This window comes from Nelusetta ayraudi, unplaced genomic scaffold, assembly GCF_046127955.1.
Source record: "Nelusetta ayraudi isolate G7.1 ecotype Tasmania unplaced genomic scaffold, CSIRO-AGI_Nayr_v1 ptg000056l, whole genome shotgun sequence".
Classification (NCBI taxonomy): Eukaryota; Metazoa; Chordata; class Actinopteri; order Tetraodontiformes; family Monacanthidae; genus Nelusetta; species Nelusetta ayraudi.
Genome location: NW_027466106.1, coordinates 2,127,501 through 2,150,920, shown reverse-complemented (window position 1 = coordinate 2,150,920; position 23,420 = coordinate 2,127,501). Strand labels below are relative to the sequence as shown.

Here is a 23,420-nt window from a genome sequence, read left to right as displayed (position 1 = left end):
TTAAAATTGAAACCCTTAAAACCATTAAATTATGCTCAAACAAATACTTCTTTGTTTAAATACAAATGACATATATCAATATAACATTTAGTTGCATGACCAAACATAAAATAACTAGGCATGCATTCAATTATAGTATACTTTAACATGTGTTTCCACCACTATTATTATTTTATGACAATAATAGTATTTTAGTAATAATAGTTTTTTGCTTTGTAACTGTACCTCCGACACTGGTGTTTTCCTCTGCTGTGTTGGTTGGAGCTGAATATCGAGAACAATCAAACAGACTGTCACAAATGACAAATTATACTATTACCTCTCAGAGATTGTCATCCTTGAAACGTATTCATAGCCCTCCCATCTTTATTGGTCAGAGACTATTCCTCTAAGTGTGCACTTCCCCAGCCATAAATTGGTAATCAATTAATTTGACTTTCACATCCCGAGAGTAACTCTATTGGACTGGCAGTATTCTCTCATTCACTCAAAAAAAAAAAAAAAAAAAAAAAAATCATTTCAACTCTAACTCATGGCGCTCCTGGGACTAATGAGTGCCCTGCTGCCCAACCACCTGACTCTCAAAGGCTCCCACGCCATCAGGCACAGGTTGCCATTCGGACCCGCTCATGACAGAGAAGGGATTGGCCAATATTTTTGAGTAAAGTGGCATTTTAGCTTTATTTATTTGATGGTCCCACTAGCAAAACCATGGGCCACAAATAAAGAAGATGCTATAATAGCTTCTGAGTGGCTGGTGAGCTCCTGACTTGAAATGAAGTGTCCAGTTGTGAGTTATAGTGGCCAAACGTCATTTGTACAGCCTGAAAAGTGGGGACATTTTTCTGGCTTGTCACCACGGCTATAGCTCATTGTGCTGAATGATGCCTCTAAATGCACAGTTGCCCTAATACGAGTATTTCACCGCACCGTAAGAGGGCCGGTAATGGATTGGCCTGTCCGTGGGAGATAATATAGTACATCCACAGGAATCTTTAAACAGCATCAGGTCACAGGTAGAGAATCAACTCTCCACATGACTGCCAGAGTGCTGACACTTAGCACACTGATGCTTGTGGGTCGTCACGGCTGTTGTTCTGACTGGAAATGATACAAGGTTCTGTTGTTCAGGCTGCAAATTAAGAGAACTTGTACCCTTGCATTTTTATTTGTATTTTATCTCATCAGCTAATTAAACAACTATGTAGGCCATGAAATTCTGTAATTTTTAAATCCATTTTATGATAATTTGTGGATATTACAGTTAAATAGGAAGAATATTTTTATCTGTACAATTCTAGGGCAGTTTAAATCAATTGAAATTACAGTAGCTGCTAGGACTTAAAGACACACGTAGTTGGACTGATACTTTGGTTTACATTAGCTAGTCTCCATTGTCAGAATTTTTTGTGGGCTACATGTCATTGCATCAGCTCTCAAAAAAGTATTAACATCGATATGTTTGTCTATTCCAAAGAATTCATTGTGAATATTGAACATAAAGTGTATTTTGGTTGTGTTTAAAATTGTGACCATAATCATTAATGTTTTTTTCCTGAAAGCTACCATCCAATAAAATTTCAAGTATTGATTGAAGTATCAACAGTTTCCTAAGGTGCTTTGCTTTGCTTTCGGGATTGAAATGCTGCATATGTCGTATGGTTGTTAAGTCATCTCCCTGGATCTCTTCTCTTTAAGCTGATGACAGAAACACTTTGAATGGATGCAGTTTCTGAACGATAAGGAGGGGAAATGAAAGAGGCATATAGCGGCCCGTCCATCTTGGCACAGCACACCCTGCTGGCCAGACACAAAGGACTAAAAGACTATGGTTGCCTGCCTATTGTCCTTGTACTAGTCTAATAGTTTTGTATTAATCAATTGATAAAATTACTTAAAAACAATAAACTATCATTTAAGGTGTAAATGCTGCGACAGTAGTGCTGAAAACTACATATTTGTTCACAGGCGACATACAAACTACTGCACACAATGTTAATCTGTCCCAATCTGTCCCAAACAAACTGATTAAATTGAAGGTGGCTGTATGTGATGTAGGATGTTTTGCATCTTATTTCGATTCGGCAGGCTTTCTGTGCTTTGACACCGGAAACCTCCGCAGTCTCGCTTCCCTGCCGCGCGTCCTTCCCCGGCATCATTAGCCAGCCACTGATGGGAGCTACCCATTCTATAATGGGAGGGTTGACTGACCCTTGACCCCGTATCGATCCGCTGGCTGTGTCCAGCTGGGCCTTCCCAAACGCAGTCAGCTGGAGAGGTGTTTAAGAGGCAGCGCGGCGGCTCCCATCCACTCAGCTACGTAGTCATTAATTACATCATTTACCTGTGACAGTGACAAACATGCCCGGCCACGCCGCAGTTTATTAGGGTCACTGTATAAAGCCCAGGCCAAACCTAGATCAAAACTGTGTGCGTGTGTGTGTGCGTGGGTGCGTGTGTAATGGTCAGTGAAAGCTCTCCCCATCTCATACAGTATGGGTTTATGAGTATAGATGCATGAGTGTGTCCTTACCGCGGGAGTTTATTTTGATTTATTTGATGTGTTGAAAAACAAAGATTGCCAATTTTCCTGTACAGACGCGAATATGAGTATGGATTCCGGAGGCTGACATTTTTTCGGGAATCCCGTGGGTCACAGGATTCCCACGGGATGTGGTGGTGGTGGGTGAGTGGGGCGGGGTATCGCCAACAAAGTTTGACATTGTTTTCCTTGTAAAACACCTCGCAAGCACTGGCATTTGACATGTTTTGAAATAAAAAAATCTTGCAGATTTAAGGTCACTTTCTTTTTCCTCTCTCTTTATGTCTTCCCTGTATTTACTTTCTTTGCCGCATTGCTGACTCAGTTCTTGGCAACTTCTGGTCCTGCTCTGTGGATCCTGGACATTCTTTCTTCAGCCCTTTTTTGCCACGACAGTTATTCTGGCCACGCCGTACATTTACCTAAAATTCTGCCCGTTTCTCCTGCCGCCACCGCTCTGTCGTTTCTCTTTTCCTCGGCACCGAGCCCCTCCTTTCCTCCTTTCTCTAGTGCCCGACACAGTAAAAGATCATTGGGTTTCCTCTCGCTGCACCTTTCCCACTACACACCGGTATTTCAATCTCGACTCAATTGAGAAAGGCTGACCCGCGCACATAAAGAATTGGCGTTAAGGCCTCGCGAAATGAAACTGAATCTGCTGCAGGTCACACTGGGGGAAAATAAGCAGCAAATGTAAGTAAGCATGAAATAGTTTTTCATAAATAATCCAAATGACAGCAGGCTTTCTAATGGTGCCAGGGGGCTGTAAAAGAATATGTTGCCAATTTCTCCCCTATTAAAGTAAAATAGAGAGCCAAATACACACCGGTGCTGACGGAAAAGTTGCATACCTGCGTCTCGTTGGAGGGGAGATTGAGAACATGGCCGGGTGTTAGAGGTAGATTTAGTGTGAGGTGAGGTGCTGGAGGGATTGCCGAACTTACAGTCCAGGCATTTCCACTGCGAGAGGAGAAAAAGCTCCTCCTTTAAATCATATCAATTGTTCAATGTGGCCCCTGTATGATGCTGATTTGACTGCCGCTCAGACTCAGAATGTGTTGGTGAAGAGGGATACTGCTCTTAATGACCTGGGGGCGCTCCAGTACTCACTAGCACATATATTGCAATTCAAAAATAAAAGGATGCATAGTATATGTAAGATAAAATATTATTTAAAATTCACTTCACTTACTAGTTATGTCATGTCAGTGAACTTTACCAACTTTACCAACTTCCTTTGTGGCTCTACTTTAGTTATTGGGTTATTATTATTATTATTATTATTATTGAAAAAAGAATGTGCAATATCAAACCTAAAACCAGGACAAGAAAGAAAGTGTCACATGGCAAAAGCTGTTTGATTGAGTTAATCGTGTGTGTGCATGCACGCGCGCACGCCTGTGCATGAACGACAGAGTGAGACTGGTTTTAAGTCGCCTTGAGTCAGAATCTGTTATTTATTGCTATTAAATGGTTAATTTTCTCGTGCCCTCAGGACTCGGCGGTGCATTAAGATGTGAGGAAGATGGAGTTGTCGAGGGTTTGATGTGAATGCTTGATTAATTAGAAAGAAATTGAATAAATAGGTCAGCAATTAATCCTGATCCCTTTGTTTCCTCCATAAAAAGATGATCAAATAATGTTGTGTGGCTTAGGTCAAAACCAGAGACAGAGAATAAAAACAATCCAAGACTAATATATTTTTTAAAATGACAATTTATTCCCTAATTAGGTTTGTTTGTATTTTAAAAATGATGATTAATGATAGGACTTAAGAGTGTTAAAATGATATGACTGATAAAGTTGATAAGATTTCCATCCTATTAAAAAATAAATAAATAAATAAAATAACAACCAAGATTTAAAAAACTTGTTGTCGAGCAAAACAGCTAAACAAACGCAGACTCAAGAGTTTGGGCATGGCTAAACTCATGAGGCCATTCTGAGGTTGTGGCATAAAGACCTTTTGAAAGGGCTGCGTACTCAGACAAAGGCGTCTATTTTCTATCGCACTGTGCTTCTGTGCTAAAATCAAATACAAACACACGGCCGGTGTGTGTGTCTGTGTTGGCGGTGCCTCTCTGGTCCCCAGATTCCCTCTCATTAGGCAGCCCTGACAGCTGCAGCAAGAGGCAGAGGTGCCGTGCTAATCAGCTGATGCTAATAGCGCTCTTCACCCGGCCCCGCGGCATGAGGGAGAGTTGGGGGGGCGGGGGAGGGGTGCAGGGGGGAGGGCATGGAGGGGAAGCGCAAACAAACACCAATTACCACCGTCCAGTCACAAGGAGGTGGGAGGGGAGTGGGGGTTGCACGGCGTTGCGATCGTGTGCTTCTTGCTTCACCTGCAGACATAAACAGGAGGGTCAGCCGAGTTGTGTCGTCCACAGGGAGGTGTGTGAGTGTTGCCGTGTGAGTTTTTACTCACCAACCTCGTGAGTGAGGTCTTTACTGGGTTTAATAGGGAAAAATGAAAAAAAAACAACTAAAAACACCCAAATGGAAGAAAGGAACCCGACTATTACAACCTGACATAGATGCGTTTCCATTACCCCTAGAATTGTGCAAAACCTAAATATCGCAATAAAAAACTGGCAATGGAAACACCTGAACTTCGAAAAAAAACCCTCTTAAATATCGTGAAAAGGTTTCTACGCTCTCATGAGGTGGTTTATCAGACGAATCAATATAGATGTATATATTAAAAAAAAGTGCTCACATGACGTACGGGGTCACGTGACCAGTCCACTGCAAGTGAAAATGGCGCGTTATGTTTGGACGGAGGAGGAGACGGAATATTTAAGTCATCAAAGAGAAAAAAAATATATAACAACCATTGTTGACAGCAAACAAACGTAAACAAACAAAGGCAAACGTAATTTTAAATATCGCGGTATGAGATTTTAGGAGAATTACGGCTTATGCGCGTCACACCAATCAATGGAAACACCAGCAAATCGCAATTGCGCTTTGTCGAAATTTTAGAAATGTCGCTTTTATTTTGCAAAATACTGTAATGGAAACGCAGCTACTGTGGCCACGTAGCTGTGGGGCTCGTGCAAGGGAGATGGAAAGGCGACAATAGAAAGACGGCTAAAGTGCTCAGCAGTAATGGCCTCTTATTCATTAGCCAATGTATCGACTCATCACTAATCAATTCTGTCTCATTATTGACCCATTAGCTTAATCTCAATCCTTTTCCTTTCCTCCCTTCTGAGACAAAGATTGACCCCCGCCCCTTCCTATACTTGATCCTGACAAGAAAAAAAATAGCTCCACAGTGCCACGGCATGAACACATCCGTCACACGTATGTGTTACGGGTCAGTGGCTTCACAGGCTGCCCGAGACAATAAGATGGAAGGGAAAGTGGCTTCCAGTTCTGGCCTGTCTGCCTGTGATTCTGTTGTTATTGGTGCCTGCTGCTCTGCTGTGTCTGAAGGGAATTGTGTTCAGAGTTGGCTAGCATGTTTTTGCAAGGCCAGTGTACAGGAAAGATATTCTTTATGCAGCTAAACCACTTCAAGCATTCACTTTTAATTACATTAATTACTTTCTATTCATCCACTTGTATGTTTTGGAGAATTTAGGACACAAAAAGAGTGTTAGAAACAAGAAAGAAGAAGAGAAGAAGAAAACAGCTTGTTGTGTTCTTTCTACGTATTATTTCCTGTCCGTTTTATTATATGTTATTGTGCGACTAAAGAGGTGAACCGAAAATGAACACGCTGAAAAGACTGATCTCGCCCCCTAGTGTTGGGGAGGACACTTTCCCGTGAATAATTCGATTTTCTCAGCTGCATGTATACTGGGACAAGGACAGAAGTCCGATTAGACGGGAAAACAGAATTTTGAGCATAGCTCGATTAAGCTGTGCAAATTAAACGTAGTCACTAATTGGCTGGTGCTGATATATAAGTGGGAGGACAGCTTATTAACTCATTAGCCTCTTCTTCCTCTTCCTTAAAAATGGAATCCATCTGGAGATGTGTTGCTACCCTACGCTTTTGTCAAGGTGCCCTGGTTTAGTTTGTCCACTAGGCTGTAGGGGAGGGGAAGCATTTTTGTTAAGTTTCTCCTATTGTTTCTGCCAAAGAGGCTAGTTTTGTTGGCATTTATTTGTTCCCGCTCTCTGATAGGTAAGATCTTCATAAGAACCTTTTGGTTCATTATATTGGCCAGGCCCTCGCTGACGTCTACACTGAGGTGGTTGTTGTAAATAAAAATCAATCTTGTCGACTGTAACAAAATGGTGCACGGTCTTCCATTCCATGGAGAGCCTTTGTGTTGTGCTCCACTTCCCCCTAGACTGGGGCATAAAAAGCTGAAAATAGCAAAAAGCAACTTTAGCTTGGACTTGTTATGATTGGAAACAAACAAAGGAAACCTCATACTAACCTGGGTCCTGGTGGGAACTGGATCATGTGCATTTATTGCTGCTCAGCAGCAATACATTTCATTTTTTTTGGATGCCAGATGATATAAATACTGGTCTAAAATGATTATAATGTGTTTGACTGTTGCCACTTTCCAGACTCTATCCTACATGCTAAGCTAGATGCTAAATGACTTCTTACTCAACCTACATAGAAACAAAAAGCAGTGAATTAACCCCAGTGTAACAATTCCCCACATGTCGCCAAATCAACGACCATGTTATAAAAATGTCCTGTTCCTGAATTGTCATGAAGTGAATTCTTGCCACTTACGGAATGAAATACAAACTGTCTCTTTAAAAGGAGCAACACACAAACAAATCTGCATTCTTGGCTGAATGAGCTGCCTGCCTGTGTCACATTTAGCGTCATTGTTAAGTGGCACTGAATGGCTTCCTTGATTTCACAGTTTCAAATGACCCACGATAATCAGGCCATTAAAATGAGCCCATTCTTCTGACACACTTTCACGACGGTCTCATCTAAATAACAAATCAGCCAAGCAGAGCTTTGCGCAAACCGATAAGGGGAGGATGGAAAGAGGAAACACTGACTTTTCATTTTATTTTCAGGTTACCCTAATCTGTAAATTTAGGAGTAAAGAAGGCGAGTAGGTTAGCGGGGAGAAAAGGTCCTGTCAAAACTGGCAGTGGCTGTGTGAAAGTACCCAGTTTTCTTAATACATCCCTTAGGACTGAATAAGTCCATCAATCTATTAAATTGGAAAGCCATTCTGTGCCCTGGTTTATGACTCTCAAACTGTTAACTACAGCAGTGGTTTTCAAAGAGGGGACGCGGCCCCTTAGGGGGGAAGCTAGGGGGCACTAGGAGGGCTGCAGAAAAATGGAAGAAGACGAAGAAGAAGATAAGAAAAATGTAAACAAATGAATGAATAATAGAATCAAGTTATCTTTTCAATATTATTATCAGATACTTTAATCAGCCCGAAACTCACAGAATTGACCGTCCACTTGAGCATAAGACACACATTTTGTATCTCTGGTCGGCGCTGAGATTTGATTCTGCTATCTCCAAGTTGAGAGTCAGTCAGTCAGTCAGTCAGTCACCAGGGCATCTTCAGCACTGACAAGGGAAGAAGTGTGATGGCCTCAGTGTTTCACCTCTTTCTAGGTGGTTTTGGAGATAGACAAATAAACTGAGAAGGCAGGATCCTATTTATGGAGTTTCTATTTATATTCATGTTTGGGATAACTGGAACTTAACCAAGATCGAAGTACTTACATACCACTGCAGTCCTCCATCAAGAAGAGTGTACAGCCTAGCAGGCAAAACTGTTGGTTCTGTTGTGGGTGACCTGGGTTCAATTTTTATTATATTCTTAATTACAGGCTCTTCCTGTCCAGTCTTTGAAGAGCTGTAAAATGAAAACTGTGTGTTTTTGTGAAATGACCCAAAGGGCACTTTTGTTCATCGAAGTGTTTACTGCCATATCCTGAAGTTTGAAGAACAGTGAGTAAACGGCTTTGGAGTGGTAGGGGTTTAAATGGAAAAACAAATGGAAATGGCTCACTTCCAGTTGAAGTTTGAGTGTGTGAAACGTAGGTCTTGAAGAGAGGAACACGTGTCCCATGTTTTTATGACCTTTCGAGTGGCCAGTAGGGCCGAGTTTAAGTGTTTTCGGGTGTTTGTAGGTGGCGCTAGAGAGCTGTATACATTTGCTTTTACCTGCATGCAAAATTTTGCAGATTTCAGTCTATGTTCAGGGGATCAAAATGGGGTTTGAACATGCGGCGGAACTACAAAAGAAAACATTTGAATACCAATTGAGTCTTTCACTCTGGCGATAGCAGATTCAGAGCTGGTCTAATCACTGGGGCTCAGTCCCTAATAAATAAAATGAAAGAATAATGAAGGTGTATGTTTATAAAAATTTATTGTTCTCATTTTTTATTTATTTATTTATTTTTTAGGTTATATTCTACTCTATCCTCCTGCAAGCATGATGACATAGATCATCATCTAAAAGGCGAAAATGGATGGCAGTTTAAAATTTATTGGTCTTTGATTCTCAATTATGTGTGTTTATGACTTCATCCCTCTTCACTGACTTCAACCTTTTTTCCATTATGGCGGAATATTGTTTGTACGGAACCCATTAAACTCACAAGGCAGGGCTCTAATGGTCGGGGCTGCGGCGGTTTGGAGGGGGGGAAAGTTTTGAAAGGTTAGCTTTAGGAAAAGCACGGCTGTTATGACACAAGAAATTGTTTTATTGATGGTCTCCCCTGTTGCCTGTGCATTTGGCCATTTGTTACCTGGCCCATATCTATATCTCAGGCTGACGCTGATGAGAACTTTTTTGTTGCCCTCTCCAGATTATCGAGTGGTAATGACATATAGTGGCAGTGTGTGTAAAATCTGCCAATAGGAGGAGAAGAGTTTTTGGAGGAACAGAGAGTGGATATTGAGCTTGGCGCATGGAGGCCTTTGATTGAAGCTTGTGGTAATAGAGAAAAAGAGCTACATCATTCCCCTGACTGTTTCCATCCAAAGCTTACAGAGGTCATCATTTCTGCCAAAAAAAAAAAGGAATGGAGGGGAAGGAGTGATAAAATGCAGATAAAACGACAGCAGCGGATGATGTGTCACCGTCTGGATGTCCATCCACTCATAAGATAATGCCAAGACATTATGTAGTTGTAAGGGGGGTGGGGGTGCAGAAGTGATTGATGCAACTGCCTTTGCCAAAAAGAAAAGTCATATCCCTCTGTTTTTCGACATTTCCTGTTTTTGCAGGAAGGATAAAGACTCCCCTCCAGTCACGTGGTGACTAAGATATTCAGAGCTGGATGACATTGAGCTCCTTCGACTCAGGGGCTGAGTAACACCTAACCAGGCTGTAATTCACGATTTTCCAGGCCACTTGCAATCAATACTCGCACAATCCCAATTAAAGCTTGCTGGGTCAGTGGAGGGCCACCAATTCCTTTTCAAGTTAAAAGCAATACTTAAATCCGAGCAGTCTCGGCGTGGCCTTCAGCGGTTTAATGGCTCGTTGCAACAGGATGGTCCAGTTAAAATAGGAGGTTTGCTCGCTGGAGAGGTTACAACGATAAGTACCGCATTCTGTTCAGCTACACTGTGACTATACCAAAATGTATGCATTTAATCTTGCCACACTGGCATCCCAGGTCTGGATGTATCTTTTAGCGCTGTGTGGTACACCGGCCAATACCGAATGCCAGTGTTTTGGGTATTTTTTTTTTTTTTTATAATTTGGATATTTCATGTACACAACCCGAGTATGCCACGCGGAATGGGACAGTGTGAAAACCGGGACTGGCATTCCCAAGCGGAGCCCTCAAAGGAAAAATACACGTACGTTTAAACACCTACCTTTTCTTTCCCAAGTTAACGCCAACCGTTAACAGTTGCCTTTTGCAAGTGAAGGAGTTGGAGGGGACACATAGGAAGCCAATAGTTGCTGAGGCTTGTCTGCACATAAACTGCAATTTTTAATGACTTTTTTTTTTAAAAACCAAAGAACTAACCCGACCCACCGTTCCCTTCATAAACATACTCGCATCACATATGAGTCAGGGATTGCATTCCTTCACTGCGTGGTTAGCAAGACTAAATCCACCCCAGCCAATCACAGCCACATACCTTGAGTCTTTCAAAAATGTACTGTCGTATTACCCACCTCGGTTCAAAAAGACACTGCAGCTTTCCAATGCTGCAAGGTCACAAACTCCTCCCTCACTGAGAACATCTCGCACCAGCCTGTTTTTTTTCCACCCATTTGCCTCCAGTCCCCTTCCCCCACCCCTTTAGACTTTTTTCCCCTCATTGCATCCATGTCTTTTATCACAATTTTGATCCACAGAAAGGAATTCTCACAAGATATCAAAACAAAAATCTATATTTAATATGGGAGCAATTACACAGTGAAGTTGGCTGCGCAGGGCTGTTGTCACCCGAGCGCGTGTTTTTCATCAAACAGGTCATTAGACGATGATGGATGTAAACCTATAAAGTATCTAAACTGGCCCTTTTAACAAACCACGAGCAACACTATCATTTCTCTAATAGAACCTGCTGACCGTGTCATTCCCTGCTGCCATTTGTCATTTTTCTTGTGAAATAATCAATACCTCTGTGCTTTGAAATAAATAATATAAAAGTCATGGTAACCTACCCGAGAAGCAACAAAAATAGACTTATGGAACATTCAAATGGGCCTGTATGGCCTCAGGGCAGTTTCTGCTGCGTTTCTAATGAATGCATTACAAACAAACATTGATTTGTATTATTTGTTATGGTGATTTTTTTTTTTTTTTTCAAACACCCGATCTCAACGTGTATTATTTATTTTCTTGGTTGTTGTGTTAGAGCTAACAGACGTTAACTCCAACATATTCAAGCAATACCAGCATATTATTTGCAAACAGATGTGTTATTATTTGTGGTGTCCACTCTTGTGTCCAGAACCACCACAGATTCCAAGAGGTCACCAGAGAAGAAAAAAGCAAAAAACACTGTAAGTTATATTCAGTGATTATGAACATAAGATGAATGAACGTATGATTGATTAATTTACTTGTGGAGGTAATACGGGCTCTATAATGACTCATTTTAGAGAGTCACATTAGAATTAGAGGTTGGGAACCTTAAAATGATTCTAGGTCAGTAGTTTAATTTGCTTAATTGGGGATGAAAATATGTTTACACAGATTTATTTAATTCTTCCATCAGTCCAATGTAGCACATGGCCACAAAGGTGATAACCAATGATGTGAAAAATCATGTTGGTGAGCTCTGTAGTGTGAGAGCATAATTAGTCATTAGGATTTTATGAGTTTCAAACCAGGGTATCAAACCAAGCACCTTTACTGCTGTAAAGCGATGTATGTTGGGCTTTTTACTTTTCTGTGCTCTGCTACCGTGGAACAGTCTGTACTCTCACTGAACAGTCCTCCCTGTGATTTTCAAGCAAATCTGAGTCAAACGTCTTTTTTTTCCTTGAAAAAACAGAAAACCATTGACCATGCAGTCGGCAGTTATAAGCTGCAGAAGCATTTTTAGTCTATTTTTAGTCTATAGAACTAAGCATGTGGAGGAACAGAAAATGTGTCACACCTTGGGCGGTTCGTCGCTGAAATAAGCTGAAAGCTTGTTCCAGATGGGCCCCTGTTGCCGCGGACTGTGTGTTAGTAATGACAAGCCCACAATCAGAGCTGGTGATTGGCGAATGATCAGTGACTCTTTTTCTCTTGAGGTCAAGTGACTCATTTGTTCATGTTTATTCAGCCGTCGTAAACATGAACTTGTCAGCCGCTTTGCCGACAAGTTGGATCAGTGGAAAAAAAAATTGATGGGATGGGCTTTATTTTGTTAACTATCACTATTGGATATAGGATTTAGGCTGTTGGTGACTGTAAAACCTATGCCAGCTAATTGTAATTCCTCATGTGTTGTACTGTATTTCCTACAGTCAAATTCTGGCAAATACAGCTGCTAGAAATTTACTGCAAATGTGAATTAGCTGCAATAGAATATACTGTAATATATCACAAGTGTTGTGTTTATTACTGACAATAGTCTGTTACTATCACAGGAAGTTATCGTTAATAGGTTTTTAACTGTTTTTTTTTTTTTTTTTAAAGCAGACTACCTTAAACAACTAGCTCTGCCCTGCTAAATTTACAGTTGCCAAAACAACATACCGAAATATTCTCTACATTGTGACCATCATTTTTAATGGAGAATTTCTGGGTACCATATAGCTGCCAGCAATTTGCCATAAATTACAAACAAACAGTGTGGCAGCTGCGGTTTGCAGGTTCGCAGCTTTCCAGGTAAACAAGCAAACGAGAGCCAAGGAAGCTTCACATCTCCGGGATGATTGCAGTGCGGCCTGAGTATGTGACAGGACACCTGAGGATGGCCCTGCGGAAAGCTGTGTGAGAATTACATTGCAGTAACAGGATAGCTACACCTGAGCAGCTGGCTAAATGAACTCATGGTAATTACATGGACACAACTGCACAGCATCTTGTTGTGTGACACACACACACACACACACACACACACACACAGACTAGTGTGTTGAGCTGACCCACTGTACACCTGTGTTTCCAATTGTTGGCCGACAGAGGGCACTGTTTCCCCGCTTTTACTCTAGAGGACTGACACCGATGGCCTTCTCTTTAATAACAAGTCAATTTAGAGTACACCCGTGAATTAATATACATGCATGGCCACGTATCTGGCACATTCACTCCCACAAATGCAGACATTGTGGAAGCGCCTCTCTGCAAATCGCTGAAATAGAAATGTCCTGCTAATTGCCCTGTTTTGGTATAACACTGACAATATCAGCAAACTGTAACATTTTTGTTTAGTTTTTGAATTATTAGAGAGGATAATCACCTCCAATATAGACTAAACAAAGGCCTTGCCTTTGCTGATTTTATTTATTTATTTATCTTTTGAAATATCAGTGTTACAGAGAAAGCTGCTTTTATCATAACAACATTTTTACAAGATTAAAATATAGAACTGGTGAAAATGTGTGCAGCTTTCCATATTATTACATTAGGAAGAGATGTTGAAAAAAAAGAGAGCATACAAGGAACAACAAAGTCTTAACCTGTAATAGTACCTGAGGACTGGTTGATTTTTTTTTCTATTACAACAATAATATGCCGGGCAAATTATGGGCTAAAAATAAGCATTGCAAACAATAATATATATATATATTTTTTAAAAAGTCCCCCCCCTTTTCTTAAAATATATATTTTCTCAAATGATTGAGTGGCGTGGAGGACAGACGTGAACAGTCTGCCTGTATTTATCACTGCACAGTGGATTAATCTTTCATGAATCCACATATGTAAAAGGACTTCATTTGGACCTTGGCTAACCAGTGTCAGCTCTAAATGGCAATTACTCTTTTTTTTTTTTTTTTTTTTTTTTTTTTTAAATGCCGCAAATTAAAAGTGCTTGAGAAATGCCTCACTGTATATATTTACTGTGCATGGAACTCGAGCTCTGTCCGAGGCCGAGGCGCGATAAGTGACTGATGTTTGCGGTGGGGGCGCTTGTGTGCGGACGGCACTTCCTTTTTTGGCGCTAACAGCCCCGTGCTCATTTGCTGCCTAATTGGACTGTATGAGACCAATAACAGTCGAGCACACACCGCCTGCAGCCAGAGCTCGCGGAGAGGGGAGGACTCTCTCTCTCTCTCTCTCTCTCTCTCTCTCTCTCTCTCTCTCTCTCTCTCTCTCTCTCTCTCTCTCTCTCTCTCTCTCTCTCTCTCTCTCTCTCTCTCTCTCTCTCTCTCTCTCTCTCTCTCTCTCTCTCTCTCTCTCTCTCTCTCTCTCTCTCTCTCCTCCCCCCTCGCCGTCTCTCCCTTAATCCCATTTGCCATTGTACATGCCCAATCGCCTATACTTTCCGCATTTAACTTGGATGACATTTTTATTTCATCATTAGCCTTGCATCAAACGCCGCGGCTGACTGACACGGCGGACGCGCTTTTCGGGGGGTTTTTGTGCGCGCCAAAGGAGAGAGCGGAATGACACATCTGAGGGCTCGCAACCCGCACGTTTTCGCGCACGGCTCTTTGATTTTGTTGTTTTTCTAGCCTCGGAGGACGCGCCGCGCCGCTTGTGAATCTGGGCTCTGCTTTTTTTTTTCTTTTTTTTTTTCAATTCATTTTTTATTCCCGAAAGTCACCGAGGCAAAAAAAAAAATTATATAATAATACAAATTACAAAGGACTCTTCGCAGCCGGGATAGCGCCAGTAGGTGTGTCGGTCAGTGTTTTCCTCCTGCTCCTCTGATCCACACTGCAGCCGCCGCGATGCCAGAGACGACGCAAGAAACGTGCACCTCCTCGGCCAAGGAGTCTCCGTTCTTCATCAAAAACCTGCTCAACTGCGACAGCAAGCCGGCAGCCAGAGCCAAGCCGGTGCTGGCCGCCACCAAGGCGGCCCCGGATGGAGGATTTCCGCTCGCTCACATCGGGGATTTCAACTTTCCGCGCTTCGAGCTGCCCACGCAAAGGTTCAGCCTGCCGGCTCACTACCTGGAGCGCACCTCGGCGTGGTGGTACCCCTACGCCCTCAGCTCATCCTCGAACATACACAGGAGTGAAGGTGAGGCCAGGGCACGGGGATAAGGAGAGACATTTGTCCCCACATTCTCTGCTTTATTAAAGCAATATTTTTTTTTTAAACGGGGGTAGTTGCTGTGGAGAGTTTGAAAACAGCTGTGTGGGGGAAACTGTTTCCCATTGTAGGACACCTGCACTACATTTTCAAAGTTGCATTCACACGAGTTAGGTGTATTTCTGGGCCTGTCTTCTAAAAGGAAATAGTTTGGTATGCCTTTGCGCACCAGGCTGTAGCGCCATACGAATATAACACACTGCTTATTTTGTTATTGCATGAGAGGCACAGGCACCGTTAGATGAAGAAAGTGACACTGGGTATGACCAGGCTCAGCGTACATTTTGTATTCTAATCAGGCCGGGGTGACAGTTAAAATAGGTTTTTAATTTTGTCAGAAGAAATAGTGCAATGTACTTTTGTGTAGTGCTACTGCAATTCCGTGTTTTATAGACCATGTATTTAAAATGGACTAGATTTAGAAGTTACAACTAGCAAGTGTTACAACCTCCCGTCACGGTGACCCAGATCAACAGGCTGCAATAAAAGCCCAAATTGTAAACAGACATCACTTCCTCTCTAAACGAGCACACGTCTCTGCTTCCTCCCCGACAGTCGCCCTGAAAGCGGGACTCAGAGAATCTTCTCCGACTTCCGGCACGGACCGGGACTCTCCGGACCTGGTGCTCAAATCCGAGCCGGAGGCGAAGGACGACGAGGACGAGGACGAGCACAACAACAGCAAGAGCGGCGACGAGATCATCCTGGAGGAGAGCGACTCGGAGGAGGCCAAGAGGGAGGAGCAGGACGAGTGGAAGAAGCGGGACGACGACAAGAAGCCGTGCCGCAAGAAGAAGACGCGCACGGTGTTCTCGCGCAGCCAGGTGTTCCAGCTGGAGTCCACCTTCGACATGAAGCGCTACCTGAGCAGCTCGGAGCGCGCCGGCCTGGCGGCGTCGCTGCACCTGACGGAGACGCAGGTGAAGATCTGGTTCCAGAACCGCAGGAACAAGTGGAAGAGGCAGCTGGCCGCCGAGCTGGAGGCGGCCAACCTGAGCCACGCCGCGGCGCAGAGGATAGTGCGGGTGCCCATCCTCTACCACGAGAACTCGGTGACGGAGAGCGGCGGCGGCGCCACGGGGGCCAGCGTGCCCGCCAGCCAGCCCCTGCTCACCTTCCCGCACCCGGGGGTCTACTACTCCCACCCCATCGTCACGTCCGTGCCGTTGCTCAGACCGGTCTGAGCAGCAGCAGCAGCAGCAGCAGAAGAAGAAATATGAAGAGTCCTGCTGGGTATATATTTTTTTTTAAGAAAAGGCAAAACAATGCATCATAAAAGTGACACAAAAAACTGAATATTTTTATACGAGTGACTAAATGAAGAGGAAAAAAAAAGAAAAAAGTAAGGACAGGGGGACACACTAGCAGGCCTACGGTCTTACTTTGTCAAATACTGTATTCTGTCATTGTTTCCCCATAAAGTCACCGTTTACACGTGATTTATTTTTATTATTATTATTATTATTATTATTATAATAATAATAATAATAATAATAATAATAATAATAATAATAATAATAATAATAATAATTATTATTATTATTGTTGGTCACCTCTTTTATCAGCAGTTCTATTTGCTTTTTCATTTCACCAACTGCTTGCACTGGTCAACGCGAGCCGCAAGACAAGGATCTGCAATAAATCGATGGTGTGCTGTGAATGAATTCATCCGCAAGATTTAAAAAAAAAAAAAAATCAATTGATTTCATATTGATGGCCTTTCAATGCAGGCGAATCCCTCCTCTCTTTTTTTTTTAACGGTGGACAATCAAGACGCTCTCAACTGTAAGATAACCTTTTTTTTTTTCTTTTTTTTTTTACCCCCCACACCTTCACACACACGTCCGTCGAGCAGTCTGTTTTGGATTTCATTTGTGTTCTTTGACACGGAGCAGGGGGGAAAGAAAAGAAAAACAAGACAACACTGGTGTAAAATGAAAGATAAATGTAAATGTATGTATTTAACGAGGCACGTGGCGAGAAGCCTCTCACGGCGTCTCTTTTGTACAGCTGAAAACCAACGTTTTTTGATATTGTATTGCTGAATCATGTTGTGAAATAAATGGAGGATATTCCTTACGCATTTGTATACATTTTTATGTGGCTTGCTGTGGTTTTGAACTATTCAGTCGATGTTGTTTTGTCTCTCGCCTGAAGAATATTGAATTCCTACATTTGGATTATTTACGCACCAAAAGGTGGAAGAATATTTCCCAAATTAAAGCGCATCCTTATGAAAATATCACACACACACACACACACACACACACACACACACACACACACACACACACACACACACACACACACACACACGAGTGCACAGCTCGGGCAGGTGGTTTCCTGCAATCATCTTAGTGTTATGCACTTTAAATACGTTATTTTACATAAAAAGTGGCTCGGTCAATTAGATACGTAATTGCCACCATCTTGCCAACATTACGGGTAATGTATTCAGAAGAGGGCATTACTCTTAAGAGCTGCTGTCTTTTAGCATTTTTCTCTCGCGTGTGTGTGAGAGAGAGAGAAAGAGAGAGAGAGAGAGCTGGGGTGAGTGAGTTCTTCAAAGTAATGTTAGCACTATGTCATCATTATTATTATTTATTATTATTATTATTATTATTATTATTATTATTATTATTATTATTATTATCATCCATGTATTTGTTATTTTAATTTTAGGGGCTTAATGTGTAAATTATTATTTTTAACCGTAATTGCATTTTAACACCGTATTCTGAGAGACTTGTTGAGAAACGACTTCCAGTTACGTTGCCTCAAGACACTTTTTTATTTTTCATTTATTTTTTATTTTTTTAATCTTTGGTTTTATTATTTCACTCCGTGTATCCCACGAAAACAACCCGATTTGTTAACAGTTTAATGTGCTGCCAGAATTTGGGGGGGGGAAAAAAGCTGCTCCATATTGGAACCAAAAAATATATTGAATGGCAGGCGCAGGTGCCACCTGACACTTGATGCCGGATAACTCAATGGACGCTGAGTCTGGCCTATTACACAGGCATGCAGTTGCACTATTCAAAAGACTTTGCGTTTAAAGAACACAGTCATACATCTTTAACATTTAGAATCAAAACTTTGAGAGGATACAGAAGAACAAGACGGACTAAATCCCAACTTCTTCTTTAAAATAATAATAATAATAATAATAATAATAATAATAATAATAATAATAATATAAATAATAATAATAATAATAATAATAACAATAATAATAATAATAAACAACGTTTGTCTGACAAAATAAAAACAGAAACATGTCTCTATAAAAATTCAACTGCCTATATTCATATGGCAATTTTCTTGGATCATTTTTTGGAGTTTGTTGTCAAATCAACAGCTATTCTTGCAGGTGCACTGGACATAAGTAAACTTGATCACTGGGAAAAAAAAATGTTATAAAAAATATAAAAGATGTATATTATTTTTTCGCAATTGAAATCAAGAAAAATATCTTTTTGCATGATGCCCATTTAGTAAGTCCGAAGTGACCTGTTTTTACTCTATGAAAATAACTGACTATGTTTTCACCTGGTTTGCCCAAAACATGAAGAATGTTACCCTTGAGGAGAAAAATAAAACATATTCCTTTGAATTTTACTTGATAATATCATCTTTGAATTAAATGAACCACGCCGTCCATTTGACCAAAGGTCAGGATCAAATTTCGAATGTGTAACAACTGCGGAGATGAATCAGTCAGCAATAGGCTGCATGACCTCATCAAGAGACAAAAAGAGTCCATGCGAACATCGTTAGATCACACAAGTATTGACGCGCACCTAGCGCGCACACTCAACCCATTACTGCAAAAATTAATAGATTGGTGTGGCATTATTCCTCTGGCACGTATCGATCCGCAAACGTCTGCATCATATTGCGTCAAGTAAAGAGCAACGTTTTTCGCGCCCGCTACGGGGCTCGGCGCAATGACCTTGATTCGCGCGCATAAATTGAAAAAATTACCACTCGATAATTTCCATTTGTGCGACATCTTTATGTAAAAGAGAGAGGGCGGCAGGGGCCAAAATCAGATAAAGTACATTTGCGGGGAAACCGGGCCAAACGGACTCGACCGCGGAGCGCTGCATTAAAATGTGGGCGCGGAATAGAGGGGGGGGGGGGGGGGGGGGGGTAATTTTGAGCCCTATCGCGGCTTTTTAGTGGCAGTTTGTAAACACAAGTGGCCCCCACCGCCTTGCATAATGCTTATGGTTGCAGTCTGAAGCCACCGACTCCTACATATATCAGTGGTGGGCTGTTCAGATTAGTCAAAAGCAACCAGAGGTGTGGGCTCGGTGTCGGAAAATCAAAACATTAAGGTTCCTGTTGCACAGGTTTTGATTTTTCTAAAAAACAATCATATATGCATGGGCCCAATGAACTCAATGAATACTTCAAGAGACGACGACGACAACAACAACAACAACAACAACAACAAAAGGACGTTTTGTAGCAAAACAAAGCATTTTATTTTGGAAGCCGAATGGGAACGTCTGCAAAGTTCATCTCAAAAGTTCCACTTCCTCTCGCGGAACAAAACGCCGCCTATTACGGAGCACAAACGCCACAATCAGAGGTTTAACAGAAGTAATCCGAGCACATCACACACACACACACACACACACACACACACACACACACACACACACAGACACACACACACACACACACACACACACACACACACACACACAGACACACACACACACACACACACACGCCCCTGCTGTGACGCTTCAGAGCCGGTGTTGTCCCCTCTGACCCACAAAAAAGCAACTCTTTTCCGACACGTCTCGGCGCAGGAAATGTGCTCTTAAAAGCCATCCACCACCCCGCCGCCATTTGCCTCGCTGATTGAACGCGCATCAGATTTTCATCAAAGTTCTATTAAGTGAAACATAGGTTGCGGGGCACCGTCTGATTGGAACAGTTTAAATTTTAATTGTGTTTTTAATTTGACATATAGTTGCCGTGAAGAATGACACCGGCACGCCGAGGGGGCGGTCGATTTTCTTAATTTCTCCCCGAGGAATTGATGAGTCTATCAGGCCAGTAGATTGGAAAGCCATTAAAACTCAATGGTTGGCTTGTTAATTGGAACTTGATGGATAGGAGCCCGTGGATAGGCTGCGCTGATCCAATCTTCCTGACTTTGTGTTTTCCAATAAATTACCCAGTTCATTTCCACACTCAGATTACATAAATTGTACACCTCCAGGGCTGGCGCGCGCTCTGCTTGCGTTTACAACTCTCTCCCTCCCCTTTCTTCTTTTCTCTCTCTCTCTCTCTCTCTCTCCTTCGCGCGCACGCACGCACGCACGCACACAAACACACGCACACGCACGCACAGCGTTTCCCTCCTGAAAAAAGAGCAGGCCCCGCTGCCTTGAATGAAAATCGAAACATAATCAACGTTTATACTTAGAAAATTTATTGATATCATTTTCTCCGGTAATTTCCTTATTCTAGACTTGGACACGCCATACATCATAATACACTGTGCGTTAAAAAAGGGCTCTTTGTTTAATATTTATCGAAGCTTGATTCCCAGATCAAAGCTGCTCATAACTTCATCTGTCTTTCTCAGACCTTTCCCTCTCTTCCTCCCCCCTGCGCCCTCCCCTCCTAAAGATCTTGTTCTGTTATTGCGGTAGGGCGGCCGTACACCACCCATCAATGTGATAGAGCACGAACTTAGGCCCGCTGCTTGCAGCACTCGCCGAGTTAAAGGTAAAGCGCGCAAAACGCGGCAAGGGGATGGACTTTCTTTTCTTTCTTTCTTTCTTTTTCTTTTTTCTTTTTAATGCTAACAGGCCTGAAACAACACGAACATTGTGACCATTGGACATTTAGTGACGAAGATCATCTCCTTGTCTTGGATGTCCACTGTCTAATGACGAGCTCATCCCAGAAATTAAAGAGAGAAAGAAAGAAAAGAAAGGAAAAGTTGTCTGAGGACGATGGAGATGACGGCGCCGACAAAAAGGGGCTCTTTGTTTGAAGAGAGCCGCGTATAAAATAAACCCATTTATCTGTCACGGCTGATTTCACGCCTTATGTGTAACCACCGTAAATCAGCATCCAGCCAGCCACCCGCTGCGTCTGCTTGAGATCGTTAAGCAGCTGCCGGCCCCGCAGACGACGACGTATTTACGCGCGAGCCCAGACGCGTCCGTCAGGAGTTGCCGCGATGAATCTCTCATCATCATCATCATCATCATCATCACTACTGTATAGTTTATTTTTTTGGACTTTATTTAGTGCTGTTATCTATCTATCTATCTATCTATCTATCTATCTATCTATCGAACAGCATCCCGCCTCAAACTCGGGTTATGTGGCCACAGGAAGGCGGAAAAAAGAAGAGGGAGAGAGAAGAGACGCTGACACGATGATTAAAGCTGACCATCTGTAATGTGTCAGGGCCTCTGCGCACAAAGCAGCGACAAGAGGCTCAAGTCCCGCAGCTGCCCCGCATGCCAGACTAATAGGGAGCGGGAGCAGCGGTGCGGGGGGGCTCGCTCACACACACACACACACACACACACACACACACACACACACACACACACACACACACACACACACACAAAACAACAAAAACTGACACGTGCGTGCGCTCGGCCCACACCCACCCAGCCACCACCACCTCCACCTCCTCCAATCAATTAGTCAATCAATTAGCCGGCCTTGCGCACTGCGCGCGCGGTCATCACGAGGCAGATTAGCTCGGTGATGGTTGAATTAATTCTTAATCGCGGATAATGGACGAGGAATGAGTTGATTATTTTCAGGGGGGTAAAAAAAAATAATAAAAGAAAATAACGGGGTCCTCAATTGCGAGTTACAAAACGTGAGTGACCCACTGACGTGACGCATGTGGTCACTCTCACTTAAATGGGTCTCGCTTGCGTAAAAGATGAACAGGCGCGTGGTGTTTGTGTTATTTTTTTTACGCACGAGTTCAATTTCAGAAGAGGCTCGAGACATCATTTAAAAATGAATTTCTAATAATAATGAACGGCAACATGTGATGTGATGTGATACGGTGAAATGTGTCATTTTTTTTTTAAGATGAGTTAATTGACTTAAAAGGCATTCACTGATGCCTAAGGCTCGTTGAATTTATCCTAGAAAATTCAAAAATTACATATATCAACACAAATGTCCCAAAGGTCAGTTAAATAAATAAATAAATAAAAAAAGATATAAAAAACGATGGTCTTCTCATTTTTCTAAACTCTCGATATACTCCCCATTCCAAAAACCCTGACAGGAGTTTGAAATTTCCGGGCTCGTGACGGGGGCTGCCATTGGCCCAGGAGGAGCTTACCTACATGCAAATGAAGCAACGTAGCAGTGCTGCCTGCGATCCAGAGCGTAAGGAGGAGGACCGGGATTACACTCATGTTCACCGAGCTCTAGAAAAAACACCTTCAACTCCTGCAATGTTGAAACTCCACAATTAAATAGGCAAAGAGGGGAGAGGGGGGCGAAAACAACAACAACAACAGCAGCAAGAGCGGCGGCAGCAGCAGCAAGGGGACAAAAACAGCTTGCGCAATCTCTTTTTTTTTTTGATTTTTTTTTTTTTTTACCCCTCTCTCCTCCTCTACGCGCCCAACCGCAAGAATCAGCAATCACGGAATACAAGGAGACCAGATTCAGTCAATACTTCAATACTGTTATGAGGCGAGAATGAGTAGCGCAGAAGACAGCGGGAGCAAGTGCTCGTCGGGCCCGATTTCCAGCTTCACCATCCAGTCCATTCTGGGCACGCCGTCCGATGCGCCGCGCTCCGGGACAAAAGAGCTCTCCAAGGGGCCGCCTCCTCCTCCTCTCCCTCCTCCTCCGCCGCCGCGGAGGCGCTCGCTGTCGGTGTCCTCAGAGGAGGAGTGCAGCGGCGGGGAGGACTCGGCCGACTGCTTCTGCTCCGACACGGGTCACAGCGAGCCATGCAGCCAGCACCAAGCCCACAACTTCTCATGTTTAGGTAAGGAATAATCAGGATTATTATTATTATTATTATTATTATTATTATTATTATTATTATTATTATTATTATGTGTACGTTTAAATCATAAAGCTGCAGGTAAAATATATTAAAACCATATTCATCGTATTTACTATTTTCAATGGAATAATGCTATTAATAAGCGACTCGTATTTTTTTCATAAGCAGCAATTCACGGTACATTGCATCAGTTCGTGTTTGGAAATATTAGCG

At 42.5% G+C, this 23,420-nt stretch overlaps 2 protein-coding genes across 2 annotated transcripts in view; both read left to right on the top strand.

The window, feature by feature from the left end:
* Positions 1-14,348: 14,348 nt before the first annotated feature.
* Positions 14,349-17,252, top strand: hmx3a (H6 family homeobox 3a). Its single transcript, XM_076038415.1, has 2 exons — positions 14,349-15,097; positions 15,725-17,252. The coding sequence occupies exons 1-2, from the start codon at positions 14,803-14,805 to the stop codon at positions 16,351-16,353; spliced, it is 924 nt and encodes a 307-aa protein (XP_075894530.1). The 5' UTR covers positions 14,349-14,802; the 3' UTR covers positions 16,354-17,252.
* A 5,309-nt stretch (positions 17,253-22,561) lies between these two features.
* Positions 22,562-23,420, top strand: part of hmx2 (H6 family homeobox 2) — a 2,479-nt gene continuing 1,620 nt past the window's right edge. The window contains exon 1 of the mRNA XM_076038282.1: positions 22,562-23,186. Within this exon, the coding sequence (XP_075894397.1) occupies positions 22,892-23,186 (295 nt within the window). The 5' untranslated portion in view covers positions 22,562-22,891. The remainder of the gene's footprint in view (positions 23,187-23,420) is intronic.

Excerpts from the sequence above, each read along its gene's own strand:
- hmx3a (XM_076038415.1), top strand. The coding sequence starts at position 14,803 with ATGCCAGAGACGACGCAAGAAACGTGCACCTCCTCGGCCAAGGAGTCT. Across the intron at positions 15,098-15,724 it reads GAACATACACAGGAGTGAAG|TCGCCCTGAAAGCGGGACTC; the intron begins GTGAGGCCAGGG and ends CCTCCCCGACAG.